This window comes from Amblyraja radiata, chromosome 2 (assembly GCF_010909765.2).
Source record: "Amblyraja radiata isolate CabotCenter1 chromosome 2, sAmbRad1.1.pri, whole genome shotgun sequence".
Lineage (NCBI taxonomy): Eukaryota > Metazoa > Chordata > Chondrichthyes > Rajiformes > Rajidae > Amblyraja > Amblyraja radiata.
In genome coordinates, this window is record NC_045957.1 from 113,992,011 (window position 1) to 114,013,224 (window position 21,214).

General features: G+C 45.1%; 1 protein-coding gene across 3 annotated transcripts in view; it reads left to right on the plus strand.

Moving 5' to 3' along the window:
• The window catches only part of mboat1 (membrane bound O-acyltransferase domain containing 1), an 87,391-nt gene that overhangs the window by 17,205 nt on the left and 48,972 nt on the right, over positions 1-21,214 (plus strand). For 2 of the 3 annotated variants that reach the window (XM_033013668.1, XM_033013687.1), the window contains one exon: positions 19,500-19,577. The exons of the other annotated variant lie outside the window; for it this stretch is intronic. In XM_033013668.1, coding sequence (XP_032869559.1) covers positions 19,500-19,577 — 78 coding nt within the window. The remainder of the gene's footprint in view (positions 1-19,499; positions 19,578-21,214) is intronic. 3 annotated transcript variants of the gene reach the window in all.

The window sequence follows — 21,214 nt, forward strand, 5'->3', positions numbered from 1 at the left end:
AACACAAAGTGCTGGAGTAACACAGCGGGTCAGGCAGAGAGAGGCATACCTTGCAGAGATATTGAGTGGAATTCACTACCACAGAAGTCAGTGGAGGCCAATTCACTGGATGTATTCAAGAGAGTTGGGGAAAGTTCCTAGGGCTAATGGAATCAAGGGATATGGGGAGAAAGCAGGAACGGGGTACTGATTCTGGATGATCAGCCATGATCATATTGAATGTTGGTGCTGGCTCGAAGGGCTGAATGGCCTCCTGCACCTATTTTCTATGTTTCTATGAGATTCTGCCTGACCCGCTGAGTTACTCCAGCACTTTGTGAGTGATTATTTATGTTTAGGCTTATTATTGTCACATGTAGCGAGGTACAGTGCAAAGCTCTGTTTTGCATGCTATCCAAACAGATCAGATACACCATTCATAAATATAATCATCAAACTCAAATATAACAAATAGGGAGCAATCAGAAATAAAGGAATAATTCAGATTAATAGTTAGTGCATACAGAGAGGTTAGACAAAAGTAGACACAAATAGCTGGAGTAACTCAGCGGGCCAGGGATCATCTCTGGAGAGAAGGAATGGGTGGCATATTGGGTCGAGACCCTTCTTCAGACAATGAACCCTTACTTTGACGAGGTTAGACAAATGTTCATCCAGCCATTTAGCCTGGAATGTGGATTGGATTAAAACAGGTACATCTGAATAAATTAATTAATTGCAAACAGAATGACTTAATTTATAGCATTTTAAGGACAAATTTAAAAAATATCTAAAGATTGAAGAGGATTTATGGCTCCGACGGGGGAATCCAAATATTGTACTGTGTAGCGAGGCCAGACTCGTGAAGTACGCGTGTCTGTCTGAACTAACAATAATAGCTCCAGTTGCTGGAAGGAGCACTGACTAATTGACACACCCTAAAAGTAGCAATGTTACAAAATTTTGAGATTTTAAAAATCAAGTCTGTAATTTATCCCATCAGATAAAGCATAAAAATAAGTTTAATTTGACATCTAATTCACTTTCATATCTCAAGTATTTAAAAAGTTATGGCCATTTTCATACTCGGAAATTAGCATCTTGTTCCCTATTGATTTTCTATGGACATAACAAAAAAGTTGTGATCGTGAACAGTCAAAAGCCCATAACTTTCTTAAAAATTAAGAGAACTGAATGAAATTTTCAGTTATCATAGATTGAAGCATTCTGAAACAAATATAAAATAATCTTACTTGGATGACCTGAAATTAAAGCATATAATTAGTTAGTTACCTAATTGTAGCTAATTTCAGACTTCAATTACTAGATCTAAACATCTATCCATTTCTTAATAAATGATTAACATTTTTAAATAGCCTAAATGTCCAAATAATATTCACAAATAATTCACAATAAAACATGATTTTAAAATCTCATTTACATTAATTTATAGGCCAAATGGAAAGAATTCAGTGTTCAATTGCTGTAAATAAATGCCCATTTAAATCAGCTTTCCAGTGGGTCCCTGTGGAACGCGCTGGTTTAGAACGTTCACATTGCGGTAGATTTGTGCCTCAAATGCCGAGAAAAATACTGCGCGATATAATGGGGCCAAATTGAGCTACTCGCAATATTAAATTTTGTATAAAGATCTTTAGAAGCCCTTTTGAATGTAAAAATATACAACCTACCTTCTGCTATTTTCTTTATGAGACCATGCGGTTGCTGACGGTCGCGGGTTTAAAGATTGATTTTTAAACTACTATAACTATTATTCAAGGCCTTTAAACCTAATAATAGCTTTTGCGACGGGGTCTTCCAGCGATTTTTCGTTAATAATTAACTAGGCTGAACATCTTCGATTTGAACAGCCTAGAGAAAATCGCGTTTTAAACCCGCCCCCTCTAAACGGCGCCAAAATCGCGCACACCCTCAGCGGAAGATTTTCAAAGACGCTTCAGGTAGGCTTTGCAACATACCTACTAAAAGCCCGTGAACGAACCCCCACGGTCACGTGACCGAACCGACCAATGATGAGGGTTCTGACCTCCCCACCCCACCACTAGGTGCCGCTACAGTACCCCCCCCCCAGAACCCAAGGCAAGGAAACGAGCGGGTGTCCGAATGACACCACCAGACCGAGTGGAGACAGGAGGGACTGGCACAACCGGTGCTACAGGCGGAGCAGGGCGAATAGACGGGACCAGCCGAAATGGCAGGACAGGGCCAACAGGCGAAACAGGGCGAACAGGCGGGGCCATCACACTAGGGGGAACAGGCACAAGAGGTGCAACTGGGGAAAAGGGCGTGGCCAGCAGATGACCCCAATGACGGGTTTGGGCCATCACCACCGGGCTATCGACATCCAGATGGGCAGGCTTGAGGTGGGCCACGGACACGATCTCCTCACGATCCTCAACATCCAATACAAAAAGTCGCGACACCAGGCCGCAACACCCGGAAAGGCCGCTGGAGCGGAGGCCGATGCGAGTCCATGCACACAAAGACAGAAGGGCAGTTCTTAAGCACCGGCAGAACATACGCAGGAACGACCCCATGGCGGAAAGTGGGAACGGGTGCCAGGACCACCACTTTCTCACGCAGACGCACCAGCACAGACGAAGCGGGCGCGGGCGACCCACGAGCTGCAGGAAGGAAATCCCCAGGCACCCGCAGCGGCGCACCATACACCAGCTCCGCGGAAGACGTGTCCAAATCTGCCTTGGGAGCCATGCGGATCCCCAGCAACACTCAAGGCAATTAGTCCACCTATCCAGGCCAAAGGGTAATAACCGGTGGTATGATGCAGCTGCGCACCATACAGCGGAGCCATGGCCGACAAGGCAAAGGTGAACTGGGCATCACGATCAGTAGGAATGTCAGCAGGCACGCCACTCGGACACAATTCACAGCGGAGGTGTCGGACAGCGGAACAGCTTCAGGCCACCGTGTGAAACGATCCACAATCGTGAGCAGGTGAATGGCACCACGAGACGGCGGCAGAGGACCCACCAGATCAACGTGAATCTGAGTAAACCGGTGAGGGGGAATCACAAAATCCTGAAGCGGCGCACGAACATGCCTCTGGACCTTGGACGTCTGGCAAGAGATACAGGCCCTGGCCCACGCCGCAACCTGCTTACGAAGGCCATGTCACACAAACTTGGCCGTCACCAATGTAAAAGTCGCCCAGATGGAAGGATGAGCCAGTCCATGAATAGAGTCGAACACTCGCCGCTGCTAACCAGCCGAAACGACAGGTCGCAGCTGGCCGGTGGAAGTATCGCACAGGACTGTCATCCCTGCAGGGCCGAACGGCACATCGGCCAACACCAAACCCGACGCAGCAGTACGATATCCTTGCATCCCGTCACCATCGCGTTGTGCAGCAGCCAGCACACCATAGTCCAAACCCGGGCCAAGGACAGCACAGCATAGACTGCAGGGCAAGACAAAGCATCGGCCACCATCAGCTTGCCTGCCACGTGCCGAACATCGGTGGTGAATTCGGAAACGAAAGCTAGTTGCCGCTGTTGACGAGCAGACCAGGGATCAGACACCTTCGCGAAGGCTAACGTGAGAGGCTTGTGGTCTGTAAACGCGGTAAATGTCCAGCCCTCCAGGATATACCGGAAATGTCGAACTGCCAAATAAAGAACCAAAAGCCCGCGGTCGAAAGCACTGTAATTCGCTCAGGAGGGCGTAGGTGCCGGCTGAAGAAAGCTGGCAGCAACCATCGATAAACTGTTCCAGGACCCCTCCGACAGCAGCATCAGAAGCATCCATGGTAAGGGCAGTGGGGCCAGCGGCCCGCGGATGCACCAGAAACCTGGCCTCCTTGGCACCCTCGGGCCTCCGTTTCGGCGTTCCGCACGAGATTCCGCAGCTTATCGGCCAGGCACAGGAACAAAGGCTGCATGATCCGAGCCGTCGCTGGCACAAAACGATGATAAAAGTTCACCATGCCCACAAACTACTGCAGTCGTTTGAGGGTGAGCGGCCGAGGAAACCACCGAATCGCCTCCACCTTACCGGGAAGAGGTGTAGCGGGGTGACGTGATGCCCAAGGAAAGAGATGGAGCTGAGACCGAACTGGCACTTGGCGGCGTTAATGACCAACCCGTGATCCCGGACACATGTGAAGTGGGGATCCCCATGTCCTCCATCTGTTGGAATTTCTCTCTTGCTAAACGCAACTTGTCGGGCGGGAGGCGGCACGCCAGAGCATGCAGTGGAGGGCCAGCGGTGAGGATGCGATGCACCACCCCATGCTTAGGAGCAGCCGAGTGGAATCGCGGGGTCAGGATCTCCGGGAACTTCGCCAGGATCGGAGCATACGCCACATCCGACACCGATCCGAGGCCGCAGGATGGGGGGCCCCAGAGGAACGATGTGCTGGCCCCGGACGTCCACCATGAGGGAAAAAGCCCACAGAAAATCGGCCCCGAGCTGGGAGGCGTCCGCGATTGTGAAAGGCCACGAATAATGGTGATAATCGAGGACGAAGAAAACTGCCCGAGTCCCTTAGGAGCGAATGGGACTGCCATTAACGGCGGTCAAGTCAGGGTCGCGCTTATCAGCACGGGTATTGAGGCTGGTTGAAGGTATGATGCTGATCTCAGCCCCAGTGTCCACGAGGTAACGAAGCCCAGAATGGCGATCCCTGACGTAGAGGCGATTTCTGGCTGACCACGATAGCCTCTACTGGCGATCGGCCGAGGCATTTCCCGAAAACGAGCAGGGGGCGCGGCATCGGCGAGCCTCCGCACCCCAGCGTTGGTGGTGATAACACCACTGCCGCTTAATGCGAACCACGGCGGTGGACTGCGTGCCAGCGAAGTCATCCCTGGGAGGAACAGCCCGGCGAGGCTGCTGTGACGACGGCGTGGACAGCAAGCTGATGGAACCGCCATCCTGCTGTTTGGCAAGCCACAGCTCGTCCACCCGTTCAGCGAGCTGCAGGGGGTCGGTGAAATCAGACCCAGCGAGAAGCACGCGGATGTCATCGGGCATCTGCTCCAGGAACGCCTGTTCGAACAATAGGCAAGGCTGGTGTCCATCCATGAGCGCTAACATCTGACTCATGAGAACCGACCGCTTATGATCACTCAGCCGTCCATGTGTAGCAGCCGAGCCCGAAGTGCCTCGTACCTGCCAACGGCGGGCTGATTCTGCAGAAACGGCAGCAACCGCGAGGCCGTCTCCTGGCTGAGAGAGCCCACCACGTAGAAGTAGCGGGTCGCTTCCGCGACGATCTGGCGGAGTTCAAACTGGGCCTCGATGTGTGCGAACCACACATGAGGCTGCGCCGCCCAGAAAACAGGCAGTTTAAGTGCAACCGCGTTCTGCTGGGTGGGCGAGTCGTCGAAGTTCTCATCAGCGTACATGGTGAGAAGAAATCCGAAAAACGTTCTGATTGTCGGGGTCACCAAATATACGAGGCCAGCCAGGTCGAGTAAAATGATTTTTATTTTCAATAAAAATGAAACAAAACTCGTGAAGTACGTGTGTCTGACTGAACTAACAATAATAGCTCCTGTTGCTGGAAGGAGCACTGACTAACTGACACACCTTAAAAGCCCGCGAACGAACCCCTGTGGTCACGTGACCGAACTGACCAATGATGAGGGTTCTGACCTCCCCACCACTAGGTGCCGCAACAACTGTTTCTTTGTAGCATTATCGTGGATACAAAGTAAACAATAGCTTACCTACAGACATCTCACTGATATGGTTAATTAGCTTTCAGTTCTTGTTATTTAATGTCCAAGTTTAAAAGAGAAGAACATTGTGGTATTGCAGAGCAATAAAAGCTTACCATTGATAGCCGAGGAAAAGGATATGATATGTGGGAGCAAATGTCATTTACAGGTTCTTGTTTGCAGGAAAGTAATAGTTATTCACCCAATGATTGTCTGCAAGCCTGTTGAACACTAGCTTTTTTGTGAAGTGCTACTCTTGGCAACACTGCTAAATAGGGTGTGAGTCTGCACCAAGATTTCTCACAGAAAGGTTTCTGGTTTTAATTATGTTATTGTCAGTTATTGCCATGTCGAGGGTTATGCCCTTCCAGCAAAAACCTGCAGGATTTATAGTTCATTTTTAGTACACTCTTGACGTTTGTTTTAAATGAAGTTCTTTACTGAATTTTGCAAGAGGAGAATATACAGGCTTGAATGCTATTTTAGCCAAGTGCAAGTGAGCAGGAAATAATTGAAAGCCCAGAGTATATGAAATGATATCTGTAAGGGATAGAAAGGCTTCAAATGGTTCTAATGTGAATGTAGCTGCTCCAGCACTCTTTCCAATAAAGTAGAGAGATTTCCTTCAGCCATGAGAAGAAGCTCTTAACTGATTTTTGCTGGAAGATAGATTCATATTCTGTTATCCATCAAATATAAAAAAATTTGCAATGCATTTAATTTTAACTGGTGTAATTTTAAGGAATGTCGACAAATATAACATTGATATAGGATCCTAAAAGTTGTTTCGGCTTGTTGCTGTTTAGTTTATTGTCACGTGTAACGAGTGTGCAAAGTACTTATGATACAGAGTCATTATATATCATAACAAGTACTTTAATTTGTATGCATACAGAGACCATCGAGATGAGTTCTGTAGACTCATAAGTTAAAACTAAAAAACAGCATGGCTACCCGCATGCCACGAGGTGGTGGTGGTGTGGAAAACCTGACATGGATTATGGATCAGGTCATCAGCTGCAAAACCAAACACGGATCAAATCAGCAATACTGTTTGATCTACATTCCCCCTTCTTGGGCTTTTACCCAAAGGGCAATCATATAGCATGCAGGAGTAATATGTATATAAAGCTATAAAAATTAACTATCATCTACAGTAAAGCAATGGAGGATATACTGCAACATTTCCAGGAATGGTTTCGCCTTTTGCACCCATGGCAAACTTGACCAAAGGCGGGGCACTTCACTCTCTTTGCTGAGTTGCCGGATGACCCGGAGTGTCTCAAGAGAAAGTTTTGACAGTTGTGTAACCCTCAAGCTAATCCAGTCATCGAATGTGTGAAATTTTTCTCAAGATACCAGAATGAGAAGAAAATTATTTAATCTTTTGTTTGTGCTATCAAGAAGACTGCAGGCACTTGCAGATTTGGTGATCTCAAAGACAAATTTATTAGGGACCGGTTGGTATGTGGTCTTTTTAATGACAAACTGAAATGGAAGCTTGTCTGAGATCCTGCAATAACTCTGGATAGAGCTATCGCAGTCTATGAGACTTATGAGCTGTCGATTTATCATTCTCAAAAATGTCAGTTCCATGTTAACCAGGTGAGCTACATGGGGCATATTTTCACAGCTGATGGTCTCAAGGCGGATCCTTCTAAGACTGTGGCTGTTAGCGAAATGTCCACACCCGCTGATGTTGCAGGGATTTCTGGGCATGGTTAATTACCTCAGAAAATTCGTTCCCAACTTCACTGAGATCTCGACTCCCTTGAGGCAATGTACTCACAAGACATTGCCTGGACATGGCACAAACAGCGGCAACATGATTTTGACACTCTAAAACGTCAGATGTCATGCCCACCTACCCTAGCTTATTACGATGCCAATAAACCTGTTACTTTGACCTGTGATGCATCCCAGTACAGCCTCGGTGCAGCATGCCTGCAGGATGAGCAGCCTGTTGCTTGTGCCTCCAGGATGATGATGGACACGGAGACGAGGTATGCTCAGATCGAGAAGGAATTACTGGCAGTGGTCTTTGCATGTGTGAAATTGAACTATTACATTTTTGGCAAGGCTGTTACCGTAGAGACCGACCACCAACCTTTGGTTACCATTTTAAACAAGCCTATACATGCTGCTCCGGCGCGGCTGCAAAGAATGATGCTGCAGCTCCAGAAGTATGATATCTCCCTCACTCTCAGGGTAAGCACATATATCTGGCTGACACATTATCCCGTGCTCCCAGGAGGTCGAGCGCCCAACACACATCAGAAATAGATACATTTGACGTCATGGCAATTGATTTCACTCATCCTTCACATCTGGAGACCTTGGTGATTCGTACGACTGAAGATGCCACCCTGCAGATGCTCGAATTCGGTCATCAATCACGGATGGTTTGGCAATCAGCATTCGCTTCAGCTTGCTGTTCGGCCTTATTTTTTTGTCCGAGACAAACTGGCCATTAAAGGCGGGGTTATCAAAAAGGGCCATAAGGCAGTGATCACGGCTTCACTCCCACAGAAGTACTTTGACGCCATACACGGAGATTCTGAAGCTACAGTGCAACGAGCAAAGAGCATGTTTTTCTGGCCTGCCATGTCAGATTATATACGCCAGAGGGTACAGTCCTGTGTTGTGTGTAACAGCATGGCTCCACATCAACAGGAAGCGCCCCTTTTGCAGCACCTAGTTCCTGACTTGCCGTGGTCTATGGTGGCTACTGACATTTTCGACTGGCGTGACATTTTCGACTCTTCTGAAGAAGGGTTTCGACCTGAAACGTTGCCTATTTCCTTCACTCCATAGATGCTGCCTCACCCGCTGAGTTTATCCAGCATTTTTGTCTACCAGTGAAAAGCTTTTGTTGCGTGTTAACTAGTCAGCGGAAAGACAATACATGATTATAATTGAGCCACCCACAGTGTACAGATACATGGTAAAGGGAATAACGTGAATAAGGTCTAGTGCAAGATAAAATCCAGTAAAGTTCGATCAGAGATCAAAGAGAGTCTCCATTGAGGTGGAGAGTAGTTCAGGACTGCTCTCCAGTTGTTAGTAGGATGGTTCAGTTGCCTGGTAACAGCTGGGGGGAAAACTGTCTCTGAATTTGGAGGTGTGCACTTTCACATTTCTGTACTTTTTGCCCTATGGGAGAGGGGAGAAGGGGAAATGGCCAGGGTGCGACTCATCCTTCATTATGTTGGTGGCCTTGCTGAGGCAGCGTGAGGTTTAAATGGAGTCAATGGAAAGGAGGTTGGTTTGTGCGTCCATAATTCTCTGCAATTTCTTGCGGTCTTAGATGGAGCTGTTCCCAAACCATGCTGTGATGCATCCTGTTAAAATGCTTCAAACCATATTTCTAAGATGGGTGGACCAAAAGACCTAGCACAGTTTGATACTCGTCATAGCATGACCTCTTGCCATCTTGCTGCATTTTGCTTTGGAAGTGGTGCAAGTTTTGGTTTTCCATGCCATCTTTGACCCTGCAAGTACTTGCTCAGTTACTCTGATGCTCACGATGATCCCACATTTTGTAAATAGGTATGTTACAATACTTACCTTCAGCGGCGCTGCAATTCTGCCACTGGCCGTGTGCGCGATTTTGGCGCGTTTGAGGGGGGCGGGGTTAAAACGCGGTTTTCTCCAACCTGGTCCTGGATTATATTTTGTTGGAGTGCAAGCTTTTGCTAAAGAACCGTTCCGACGGCCGTTCTGTGTGTTCTTTTAAAAAATTCGCCCGACAAGTTAATCGCTAGAGTGATTTCAAAATCAGCTTCTGAAGCCGACAACGGGGACGGATTTTACGTAGGGGACAGGTAAAAGGAAGTAGTTTGTTTATATGTATAAAAGTATTTCTTAAGATGCATTTAATTCACATTTTAAGTTGCGAAATGGTGATTTTTTTCCCCGTACGAACCGGCAGTGTTTTTGCTGCCGATAGGGGGGACTAAATCACCGCAACCGCAATGTTTCAAATGGTCGCGTTCCAGAAAAACCCACTTGCAAGCTGATTTAAATGGCCATTAATTTACAATTATTAAACGTTAAATTCCTTCCATTTGGCCTATAAACTCATGACAATGAGATTTAAAAATTATGTTATATTGTAAATTATTGTGTGAATGTTAGTTGGACACTTGGGCTATTTAAAAATGTTAATCTATTCTTAAGAAATGGATAGATGTTTAGATCTAGTAATTGAATTTTGTAATTAGCTACAATTAGGTAACTAACTAATTATATGCTTTAATTTCAAGTCATCTAAGTAAGATTGTTTCATATTTGTTTCAGAATGCTTCAATCTATAATAACTGAACATTTCTTTCAGTTCTCTTAATTTTTAAGAAAGTTATGGGCTTTTGACTGTTCTCGACCACAGCTTTTGTGTTAAGTCAATGAAAAAGCAATAGGAAACAAGATGCTAATTTCCGAATATGAAAATAGCCATAACTTTTTTAATACTGAAGATATGAAAGTGAATTAGGTGTCAAATTAAACATATTTATGCTTTATCTGATGGGATAAATTACAGACTTGATTTTTAAAATCTATTGTAAAGACCAATTATTAGTGTGTTTACAGTGGAGGGGACAGAAGCATCCCTAAGTTATAGATCATTGTGCAAGAACTTAAGAAAGAAGCTTTAGTCCCTAATAAACAGCTTGGACTTCTGTATTGCTAAGTTCCTACAACTTAGCAGTATGAGTTATGGTCAAGCAACATTTGACACTGAGACTCAGTGAAAAATCTTGGGACGCAATCAAACATGTACTCAAAAGGATAGATTTACTGAATACTTCCCAAGAGAAAGGGGATCTATAGTGGTTAGGAGAAGGGATTCAAATCTTTCAAGTCTTTTCTTCCATCTTTCTTGTGTGAAGTGAATATCATTTTATAATACTGATCAAAGATTTACAATTTTTATCTTAACTGCTGTTGTGTTTGATTCAATTTTCCATCATAGGGTGTTATACTTATTCTCATAAGTAAATGGAATCCATTAGCAGGAGTGCAAGAAAATATAAAGAGACAAGGAACAAGCAATTTGTTTGCATACGATTTTTTAATGGAACTATTCAAATTTCACTTTAATTATGTAAATGTGATCTTGTAACGTTTCGGGAAACCCATGTGAAAATAGACAGAGTTGCTATAGCTAGTTATTATTGCTTTGAACAGTAACATCATGAATGCAAATGTACCAATGATAAAATTATGTACGATTTTGTGCACTCCTGCAACCTCCAATGTAGCCATTCTACCATCAAATAGTATTTCACATAAATTTCCCACAAGCTCATGAGAGGAATGCTATATTAAATGCCATGGCAGACGTACTGGATCTCCCAGTTGATCACCATTGCAACTCCTCTTCCCATTCCTATCCTGACTTTTCTGTCCTGGGGTGCCTTTGTTCCCAGAGTGAGGCCACATGCAAACTGGAGGAACAACATGTAATTTTCCACTTGGGTAGCTGACAAACTGACGATATGAATATTGACCCCTCCAATTTTAGGTAACTAACCAACAAATCCTTTGTGTCTTTTTTGCAACATCTGCAGTTCCTTGTTTTTCTATTTTGAAAAAGTTGGGCTTTATACAGGTCCACCACTGATTTTCTGTCAAATGTAGACATAAGGAATTGCAGATGTTGGTTTGCAAAAAAGACAAAGTGCTGGATTAAATCAGCGGCTCAGGCAGCATCTCTGGAAGTTGTGGATAGGCAACGCTTTAGGTCGGGACCCTTCTTCAGACTTCTTCAGAGCTTGAAGAAGGGTCCTCACCCAAAATGTTGCCTATCTATGTCCTCCAGAGATGGTGCCAGAACCACTGAGTTACTCCAACACTTTGGGCCAGAAGGTAGGGTTGAGTTGGAAAGGACTGAGGGATTGTAGTTTAGAGGAATGGTGTGGGGGTTGGAAAGTAACAGCCAAAGATTGAGGGATCAAGAGGGAGAAGCAGACATGTGATGGATGGGGTGTTTGGTTATCCAGTTATTTCTCCTTCTTGACTCTTGCTGATTATTTCTTACACCTTAAGGTTTAAAATTTCATTCCCAGTTGCACAATGTTGTGCGGTCTACTGCCATTTGCACACCACTAGGTATTTGAGCAATAACTTCCATCACAGTCTAACTCAGCTGCTCCTTTTTAACTTTCTTTATGGGAATCACTTCCATCCTTATATCTGAGATTAACAAAAATTGTTTGCAGATCAGAAGTTAACAAAGGCCATTCTGAGAGCAAAAGGCAAACCTATCATCCGAGATCATTTTTCCAGCAGACAAACCTTGATAACTGATAAGAAACATATTTGATACATAACGATCATGCCTTTGAGCTCAATTGTTTAAGTTGTCAGTATGCAGATGTTTTGTATTTTAATCCAATGATGTTTTGGATCATTAAAAGGTCCAAGTGCTCTTGACGTATGTCTTTGGTTGCCTTACAGGCAAAATAGAATGTGAAGTTAAGGGGCCTCAACAGTTTACAAACAATTGTTGGTGGGATTCGCAGGCAATGGTAAATATGACTACATTTGGAAAAGTGCTGTGTGATGGATTTAGAAAGAGGAAATGAGGAATAGGAGTGATGAATCAATGGATTGTTGAACGATTAGAGAGGAAAATTAAGGTGGGGAAAGAAGATGCAAATGACTTGAGTGCAAGTTTTGAGAGGTAACATCGCAGTGATAAAATAAACCCTTTGGGGTAATGAATGGAGCAGGAAAACAAAGTACTGATGATAAATGTATAATAATAATAATAATAAATTTTATTTATGGGCGCCTCTCAAGAGTCTCAAGGACACCTTACAAAAATTTAGCAAGTAGAGGAAAAACATGTAAGGGGAATGAAATAAATAGTAGAGACATGACTAGTACACAAATTAAAGACAGAATTCAATTCAAAACACAATATGAGGCAATTCAAGCACAGATGAAAAGGGAGGGGGACGTGGGGCTAAGGATAGGCAGAGGTGAAGTGATGGATCTTGAGGCGGGACTGGAAGATGGTGAGGGACACGGAATTGCGGATCAGTTGGGGGAGGGAGTTGTATGGCAAAGGGAAGGTTGCATTGGTAGTTTTGGGCATCTAATTACATCGAACTTGAAAGCAATGGTTGCCAATGATTCTTGTCATTGACAAACAGCTTTAATTGCCGCCTGTCCCCGAACTTGCTGTAAACTTGAGTGATATCCCTGTTGTCACTGAAATGCGCACTGCTGGTGATGACAGTGTGCTGTCTGGGACCAGGTTCGGGGACCTGGGATGGGCACCATACATCGACCAAATTGTGACAGAGGCTGCTGGGGGTGGTCGGGGATGGGAGGGAGTGAGACACGTGGAAGGGACACAGCAGAATAAGGGTATGCTGTGTGGGGAGTGGGATGGTAGAGAAAGATGGTAGAGCGGGGATCCAAGGATTGGGGCGATGATGTGTTATGTGATCAGTGTGGTGGTGTAGGACATTGAGGCCAGCATCAGGGACTAAGAACAGGGAGGTCATGGGCACCCTACCTGGCCACTGAGGAGGTAGCTGGTGTGTGGTTGGTGCAGCTGGGGGTGGTAAGTCTCTGAACAATGAGCGGTAAGTCAGCAATACGTCTGGTGAGTCCCTGCCCAGCTAGTGCAGCGTGGACCTATTTGTCCTAGCAGTACCCAGTGATAGCTGTTCCTGGGACATCATGCGTAGGAAGGAACTGGAGATGCTGGTTTACACCAAAGATAGACACAAAATACTGGAACAACTCTACGGGTCAGGCAGCATCTCTGGAGAAAAGGAATAGGTGACGTTTCAGGTCATAAGGGAATAAAAAGGAAGAAGATTGGACTTTATTGCCTTCCGTTGCAGTGAGGAATGCGGGGAATCTGCTGTGGTGGATGTTTGCGCTAACTTTTATGTAGTTGTTTGTCTTGTTGCTTTTTTATTTTTAGTATGGCTGTATGGTAAATCGAATTTCACTGTACCTTAATTGGTACATGTGACAATAAAACTGACCTTGGAACCTTGAAGTGATAGGAGTAGAATTTGGCCATTCAGCCCATCAAGTCTACTTCATCATTCAATCATGGTTAATCTACCTCTCCCTGCAAACCCCATTCTCCTGCTTTCTTCCCATAACCTCTGACACCTGTACTAACCAAGAATCTATTTCTGCCTTAAAAATATCCATGTGACCTGGCCTCCACAGCCTTCTGCGGCAAAGAATTCCACAGATTCACCACCCTCTGATTAAATAAATTTCTCCTCATCTCCTTCCTAAAAGAACGTCCTTTAATGCTGAGGCTCTGGCCTCTAGTCCTAGACTCACCCACAGGTGGAAACAGACTCTCCACATCCAATCTATCCAAGCCGTTCACTATTCTGTATGTTTCAATGAGGTCCCCCTCATCCATCTGAACTCCAGCGAGTAGAAGTCCAGTGCCGACAAAAGCTCATCATAGGATAACCTACTTATTCCTGGGATCATTCTTGGAAACCTCCTCTGGAGTCTCTTCAGAGTCAGCACATCCTTCCTCAGATACAATATGGTGCCCAAAATTGCTCACAGTATTCCAAATATGGCCTTACCACAGCCTTATAAAGCCTCAGCATTACATCTCTGTTTTTGTATACAAGCCCTCTTGAAATATATGCTAACATTGTGTTTGCTTTATTTACCACCGATTCGACTTGCAGATTAAATCTTGGTGAGTCCTGCACCAGCACTCCCAAGTCCCTATGAGTTTGTTTTCTTTTGAAACCCTTCTTCAGATTCGACCACTACTGGACTCTCCCCAGCAACAGCACACCCTTCCTTGGATTTGGAGCCCAAAACTGTTCTGCAAATTCCAAATGTGGTCTTATAAATCTTCAGGACAACATTCTTGTTTTTATTATCTCATCCTCTCGAAATCTATACATCACTAAAAGTCTGATCTTGTTATCTTCCAGTTTACGTGGTCTTTCTATTTGCGCAAAAGTGGTTCGCGATAGCGCTACGATTTTTGCAAGTTCACTCACCGTTCTCCTGTGCTGCGAGTGCACCAAGTTTCGTTCCGATCAGTTGAATGTCGTAAAAGTTAGTGAGGTTTAAAAATCTTAAAAACCACGCGTGCGCAGATCGATCTCTTCTCCTGCCAGTCAACGCTGCGTGGATTAGTCTCTTCCCCTGTGACTACCCGGAACGGTCCTCCTCTTCCTGCGCCATCATGTCTTTATTGGAGCTGAGGATGGACGGCGGAGGTTTCCAACCAGACACAATTTTCGAAGAAACCACAATCAGCCCAGCCCCAAGCAGCCCAGAGTCGGAGACCCAGCCCAGCCCAGAGTCGGAGACCCAGCCGAGCCCAGAGTCGGAGACCTAGCCCAGCCCAGAGTCAGAGATGTCGCCAAACGGAAAGCGGAGGCTCTGCCCCCGGCGGAGGAGAACGTCTAGCGACCAGCGCCGGCTGCAAATCCCCATCGCACCACCAATTCCAGCCACTAAACCTCTGTTCCCCCTCGCTGGCTCCTCCCCCCTCCCCCGTGATACCCCCGTCTCCCACATGCCTCTACCGCCCACCCACACATCCCTCTTGCCCCACAACTCCCCCCCCCGCCCACACACCCCTCTCCCCCCACAACCCCCGCCTGCTCACGGACCCCCTCTGCCCACGCACCCCCCTGCCCCCACACACCCCCTTTCCCACCCACCCCCTGCCTCCACAATTCCCCCAACCCCACAACCCCTCGCCCCCACAACCCCTCCGCCCCCACACCTCCCCCCTTCCCCACACCCCCCTCTTCCTCACATTGCGTTGGGGGGAACGGGTTGCATTGGTGTAACGGGTGAGTGGTGGAATATTGCGTTGGGGAATGGGTTGCGTTGGGGAACTAGGCCTCCCGTGTGACTGGGACCCAACGGGTCCCACTTAGTCTAATGAATGCTCACATTGCATTTGCCTTCCTTACTACCGACTCAACCTGCAAATTAACCTTTTGGGAATCTTACACCAGCGTCTCAAGTCCCTTTGTACCTTCCATGTTGCATGGCTCTATGACTGCATGATTCAGTTCTCCCACATTGACCTGAAATAAGTGATGCATGGGGAATGACTTCATCTTATGTAATAAATTATATCGCAATGGCAAGCTTGATCAACACAGAGAAGTGCTTGGTCACATTTCCAGAGGAACATGAAACAACTTGGAAGTGGCTGCTACTGAATTTCACCTTTAATTTTAGAGATACAGTGTGAAAACAGGCCCACTGGCCCACCGAGTCTGCGTCGACCAGCGATCACTGCACACTAACCCAACCCATACTAGGGACAATTTACAATTTTTACCAAGCCAGTTACCCTACAAACCTATACATCTTTGGATTGTGGGAGGAAACGGGAGATCTTGGAGAAACCCCACTCTGGTCACTGGAAGAACGTACAAACTCCGTACAAACAAGCACCTGTAGTCGTCAGAATCGAACCCCGGTCATTGGGGCTGTAAGGCAGCAACTCTACCTCTGCGTCACTGTGCCGACCCATGAAAATATATCAGTTTACATGTCCCACAAAGTAGGAAGTCTGTTGGTTGGTCTGTTGCTACTCTGGACTCTCTGCAATGTGACTGAAACTTGACTGAGGACTCAGTTCGGAATGGACAGGAACTGTCAGTCCCACCAGCAACATCCACACCCCATGAATGAAAACATTCTTAAAAATGGCAAAATGTGCTGTAACGAGTGTTGGGTGATTGAATTTCCAGGCGGTGCAGAATAAACACAATGATAAAATAGGTTGATAACAGCGATGAAAAACTAACTATGAAGATTGACAGGAGCTATTTCTTGTGGAGCAGGGAAAGCTTTGAGAAGCGTTTTTCTCTCTGGTTGGGGAATCGGTGCGTTTTGAGCTATAAATATGGAACTGGTGTTGAGAGTGTTAGAAAATGGAATGCAGTTGAGCCAGTGACACCTGAGATTATAAAGAGCGGATAAATGAACAGTAGATTATGCCCACAGAGGCATAATAGGATCAAACATATTTTATGCTGTAACTGGATGAATATTTAAAGCAAAATAAATTACCAAGTTCTGGGTGAGATATGGGAATGCAGTTTATTATTGGTTCGTTCTAGCTGAAAATTAACAAAGATTTGTTGAGCTAGTTAGCTTCTTGATGCTGTAAACTCCAATGGTGCTGAATATCAAATATTCCTTTAAATTGGAAAAAGAAAACAGGGTGTGGATTCACTCAAGGTCTCAAGGTTTCAAGGTCAGTTTATTGTCACGTGTACCAATTAAGGTACTTTAAAATTTGAGATACCATACAGCCAAACTATACAGATGATACAGATTACACAAAGTACAGTTGATTATTTGTCCTAACAATCCTTCCAGGAGCACCACTGAAAATGTGATTCATTTTATACACACAATTTGTAATGTTCAACATGCTGTGTTTGTAATGGAGAAATAATCTTGCTGAACTCAAAGCCCCAGAAAAGCATCAATTATAATTTCAAAGATGGCTGTTCTATAATTTGTAGTAAAATTATTATTTTTACTAAATAAACACAGGGTAAGTTGTCAAAGTGCAACCGCCTTTAAAAATTGAGTAGAAGTTTGAACGTTATGTTATAGTTGTACAAGTTCAGTTTTGATCATCCTGCAGCATGGAGGATGCAGAGAGAATTTACAAGGATTTTAGCCAGGAATCAAGGACCTGAGCTATTGGAAGGGGTTGTGTAGTCTTGGACTTTTTTCCTTGGAGCGCATGAGGCTGAGTGATTTTCGAGGTGTATAAAATCATGATGGGAATTGATAGGGTGAATGCACAGTCTTTTCCTGGGGGCGGTGTTACAAGGGAACAGGTTCAAGGATCTGACTAGAAAAAGGCTCACTCGTCTGTTTAGTTGCAAATCAGTTTTATTGGCAAGAGAGGACAAAAACAATACTTGTCTTGGTATGTGCGGGGTCCAGTTTTACAGCCGCACACCTCTCTCTCTCGTTCTCTCTCTCTCGTTCTCTCTCTCTCGTTCTCTCTCTCTCTCGTTCTCTCTCTCTCGTTCCCTCTCGTACCCCTCGTTCTCTCTCTCTCCCTCTCTCTTTCTGCCTCCTCCGTCGGTGAACCCATCTCACACATCAACTTGAACTAACTTCTGGCTTACTGGCGCCTGCCTTTATACAGGTAAGAAATCAGCTGTTGAAATAAGTCCTGGCTAATGGCGCTGCTCCCAAATTCAAACTATAACCAATGGTAGGGGACTGCATCCGAGCAACCCCCCTGCCCCCCCCCCCCCCCCCCTTTGTGAACAAAGTGCTATCGGCGGCAGACTGGCGTGTAAAACAGTAAAGGTAATACAAACAGCGCTGCAGGTTTGGCGCGCTAAGGTTTAAACAGAGCGCTGTTGGCTTAGTGCGTGGGAATTTAAAGAAAGATCTGTCGGCTGCAGCGCTACTGGTTCTAAATATAGCGCAACCGGCTGCAGCGCTATGGGCTTTAAACATAGCACTCTGGCCACAGCGCTATGGGTAACAGACTGTTAGGAAAATTCTCTTATAACAGACGGTGGTGGGCGTGGAAGAATAAAAAGCCAGAGGATTTGGTGTGGGAACAGCTAGATTTAATGGGAACCCGAGGCGCAAGTTTTTCACTCAGAGGATTGTGGGTATATGAAATGAGCTGCCCGAGGACATGGCTGTGGCCGTTACTATCAAAGCATTTAAAAGGCACTAGACATAGACATGGATAGGAAAGATTACTAAGAGATATCAACATGTAAATGGGAGAAGCTGAGCTGGGACATATTGGTCGGCATTGACGAGGTGGGCCGAAGGGCCTGTTTCTGTACTGTATGACTCTGATTCTGACTTTAAAATAATACTTTGATGTCTACAAGCACCTCTATCATTTCACTTTCAGGAGATTCCAATATCGAGGACCAGAGGTTCAAGGTGAAAGGGAAAGATTTAATAGGAATTTGAGGGGTAACTTTTTCAACAAAGGGCAGTGGGTGTATGGAACAAGCTACCAGAGGAGGTAATTGAGGCAGGGACTATCCCAACATTTAAGAAACAGTTAGACAGGTACATGGATAGGACAGGTTTAGAGGGTATGGACCAAACGCAGGGAGGTGGCTGGCGTGGGCAAGATGGGCCAAAGGGCCTGTTTGCACACTGTATCACTCTATGACTTCAGGACATTTCCAATGAGAGAACGCATAACAAACTGTCATAGCATTCTGATAATGACCAAATAATCTTTTAGCAGACATGTTGGGAGGAATAAATGTTGGCCGGTTCTGTACCTGCTTTAAAATAATACTGTAAGATCTTTTCCACTCACTTTAAGCATCCACAAAGCCTTGGTTTAATGTGTCATTTTACAAGTCATATAATTTTCATGTCTGGTGGTAAATTGTTCACAGAAATCTAGGTACCCAACTGGGTTTTCCCCAATTGCTCCGGTTTCCTCCCACTTTCCAAAGACATACAGATTTGTAGGTTAATTAGCTTGTGTAAAAATTGTAAATTGTCCCTCGTGTGCATGATAGTGTTAGTGTCAGGGGATCACTGGTTGAAGCGGACTCAAAGGGCCTTTTCCCGCAGGGCTATGACCTCTGCTGATCCGGCAAAACGGATAATCCAGAAAGGCTCTGGAACCAAGGGAGCTGGAAAATCGATGGTGGACCTGTATTAGCAATCTTTTCCTGAGCGCAAGTGTTCAATAATATGGAGTTGAGATACAAATTGGCTGTTACTGAGTGACAGAGAACTAAATGTCATGTTTTCTGTATTTGTGATTTCAAGCCAAATGTATGACCTTTTTAACTGTTTCTTCTCCAGGTATTCTTTACATATTTTTATAGAAGTTTCTTTATGCTACTTCATTATGACAAAAGCAAGCATCTCAAATATACACAGGTATGCTTTGAGTAAAATCAGTTTGAAATTATTTCCTAGTTTTAAGTCAACCGGGTTACTATTTTACATGCCATAATATGACAATACTTATTTGTTATTTTGATTAATTTTCTACATTCATAAGACCTGACCTGATTTTTGATCTTTGTTCATGTCATAGAAGCAGAATTAGGCCATTCGGCCCATCGAGTCTACTCTGCCATTCAACCATGGCTGATCTATCTTTCCCTCTCAACCCCATTCTACTCCATTTACTTGTAAACTTTGATATCCTCACGAATCAGGAACCTATCAATCTTCATTTAAAAATTTCCCGAAGTCTTGGCCTCCACAGCTGGCTGTGGCTAAAAAAAATCCTCTTCAACTCCTTTCTAAAGATACATCCTCTTATTCCGAGGCTATGCCTTTTGGTCCCAGACTCTCCTACAAATGAAAACATCCTCCACTATCTCCAGGCCTTTCACTTTTCAGGCTAAAGTTTAGCAAGTTTACAAATTATACAAAAGTGGGTGGTTTTGCGGATAGTGAAGATGGTTGTGAAAAATTGCAGCAGGATCTTGATCGATTGGCCAGTTGGGCTGAGGAATGGTTGAATGAATTTATTACAGAGAAATGTGAGATGTGGCATTTTGGGAAGTCTACCATGGGCAGGACCTACTCAGTGAATGGTAGGGATCTGGGGAGTGTTGTAGAGCAGAGATATCTAGGAGTGCAGGTGCATGGTTTCTTGGAGGTGGCGTTGCAGGTAGATAGTGGTCAAAAAGGCGTTTGGCACATTGGCGTTCATCAGTCAGAGTATTGAGTATAGAAGTTGGGAAATCACATTGCAGTTGTATAAGACATTGGTGAGGCTGCATTTAGAGTATTGTGTTCAGTTCTGGGCACCATTTTATAGGAAAGATGTCAAGCTGGAAAGGGTACAGAGAAGATTTACAAGGATCTTGCCAGGATTAGAGAGTCTGAGTTATGGAGAGAGGTTGAGTTGGCTGGGACTCTATTCCTTGGAGCGCTGAAGGATGAGGGGTGATCTTCTTGAGGTGTACAAAGTCACGAGAGAAATAGATAGGGTAGACGCACAGAGTCTCTTGCCCAGAGTAGGTGAATCAAGGACCAGCGAACATAGGTTTAAGGTGCAGGGGAAAAGACTTAATAGGAATCTGAGGGGTAACTTTGTCACACAAAGGGTGGTGAGTGCATGGAACAAGCAGCCAGAGGAGGTAGTTGAGGCTGGGACTATCCCAACATTTAGAAACAGATAGACAGGTACATGGATAGGACAGGTTTGGCGGGAAATGGACTAAACGCGGGCAGATGGGACTAGTGTAGCAGGGACATGTTGGCCGGTGTGGGTAAGTTGGGCTGAAGGGCCTGTTTTCACACTACCACTCAACGATACTATTTGATAAGTTTCGATATACCCCCTCATCCTTCTGAACTCCAGCGAGTACAAGCTCCGAGCAGTTAAACAATCATCAAATGCTAACGCAATCAACCCTAGGATCATTCTTGTAAACCACTTCTGGACCTTCTCCAACGTTAGTCCATCCCTCCTCTGATGTGTGGCCCAAAACTGCTCACCATACTCCAAATGCGGCCTGTCCAGTGCCTTATAAAGCCTCCCTGCTTTTATATTCTAG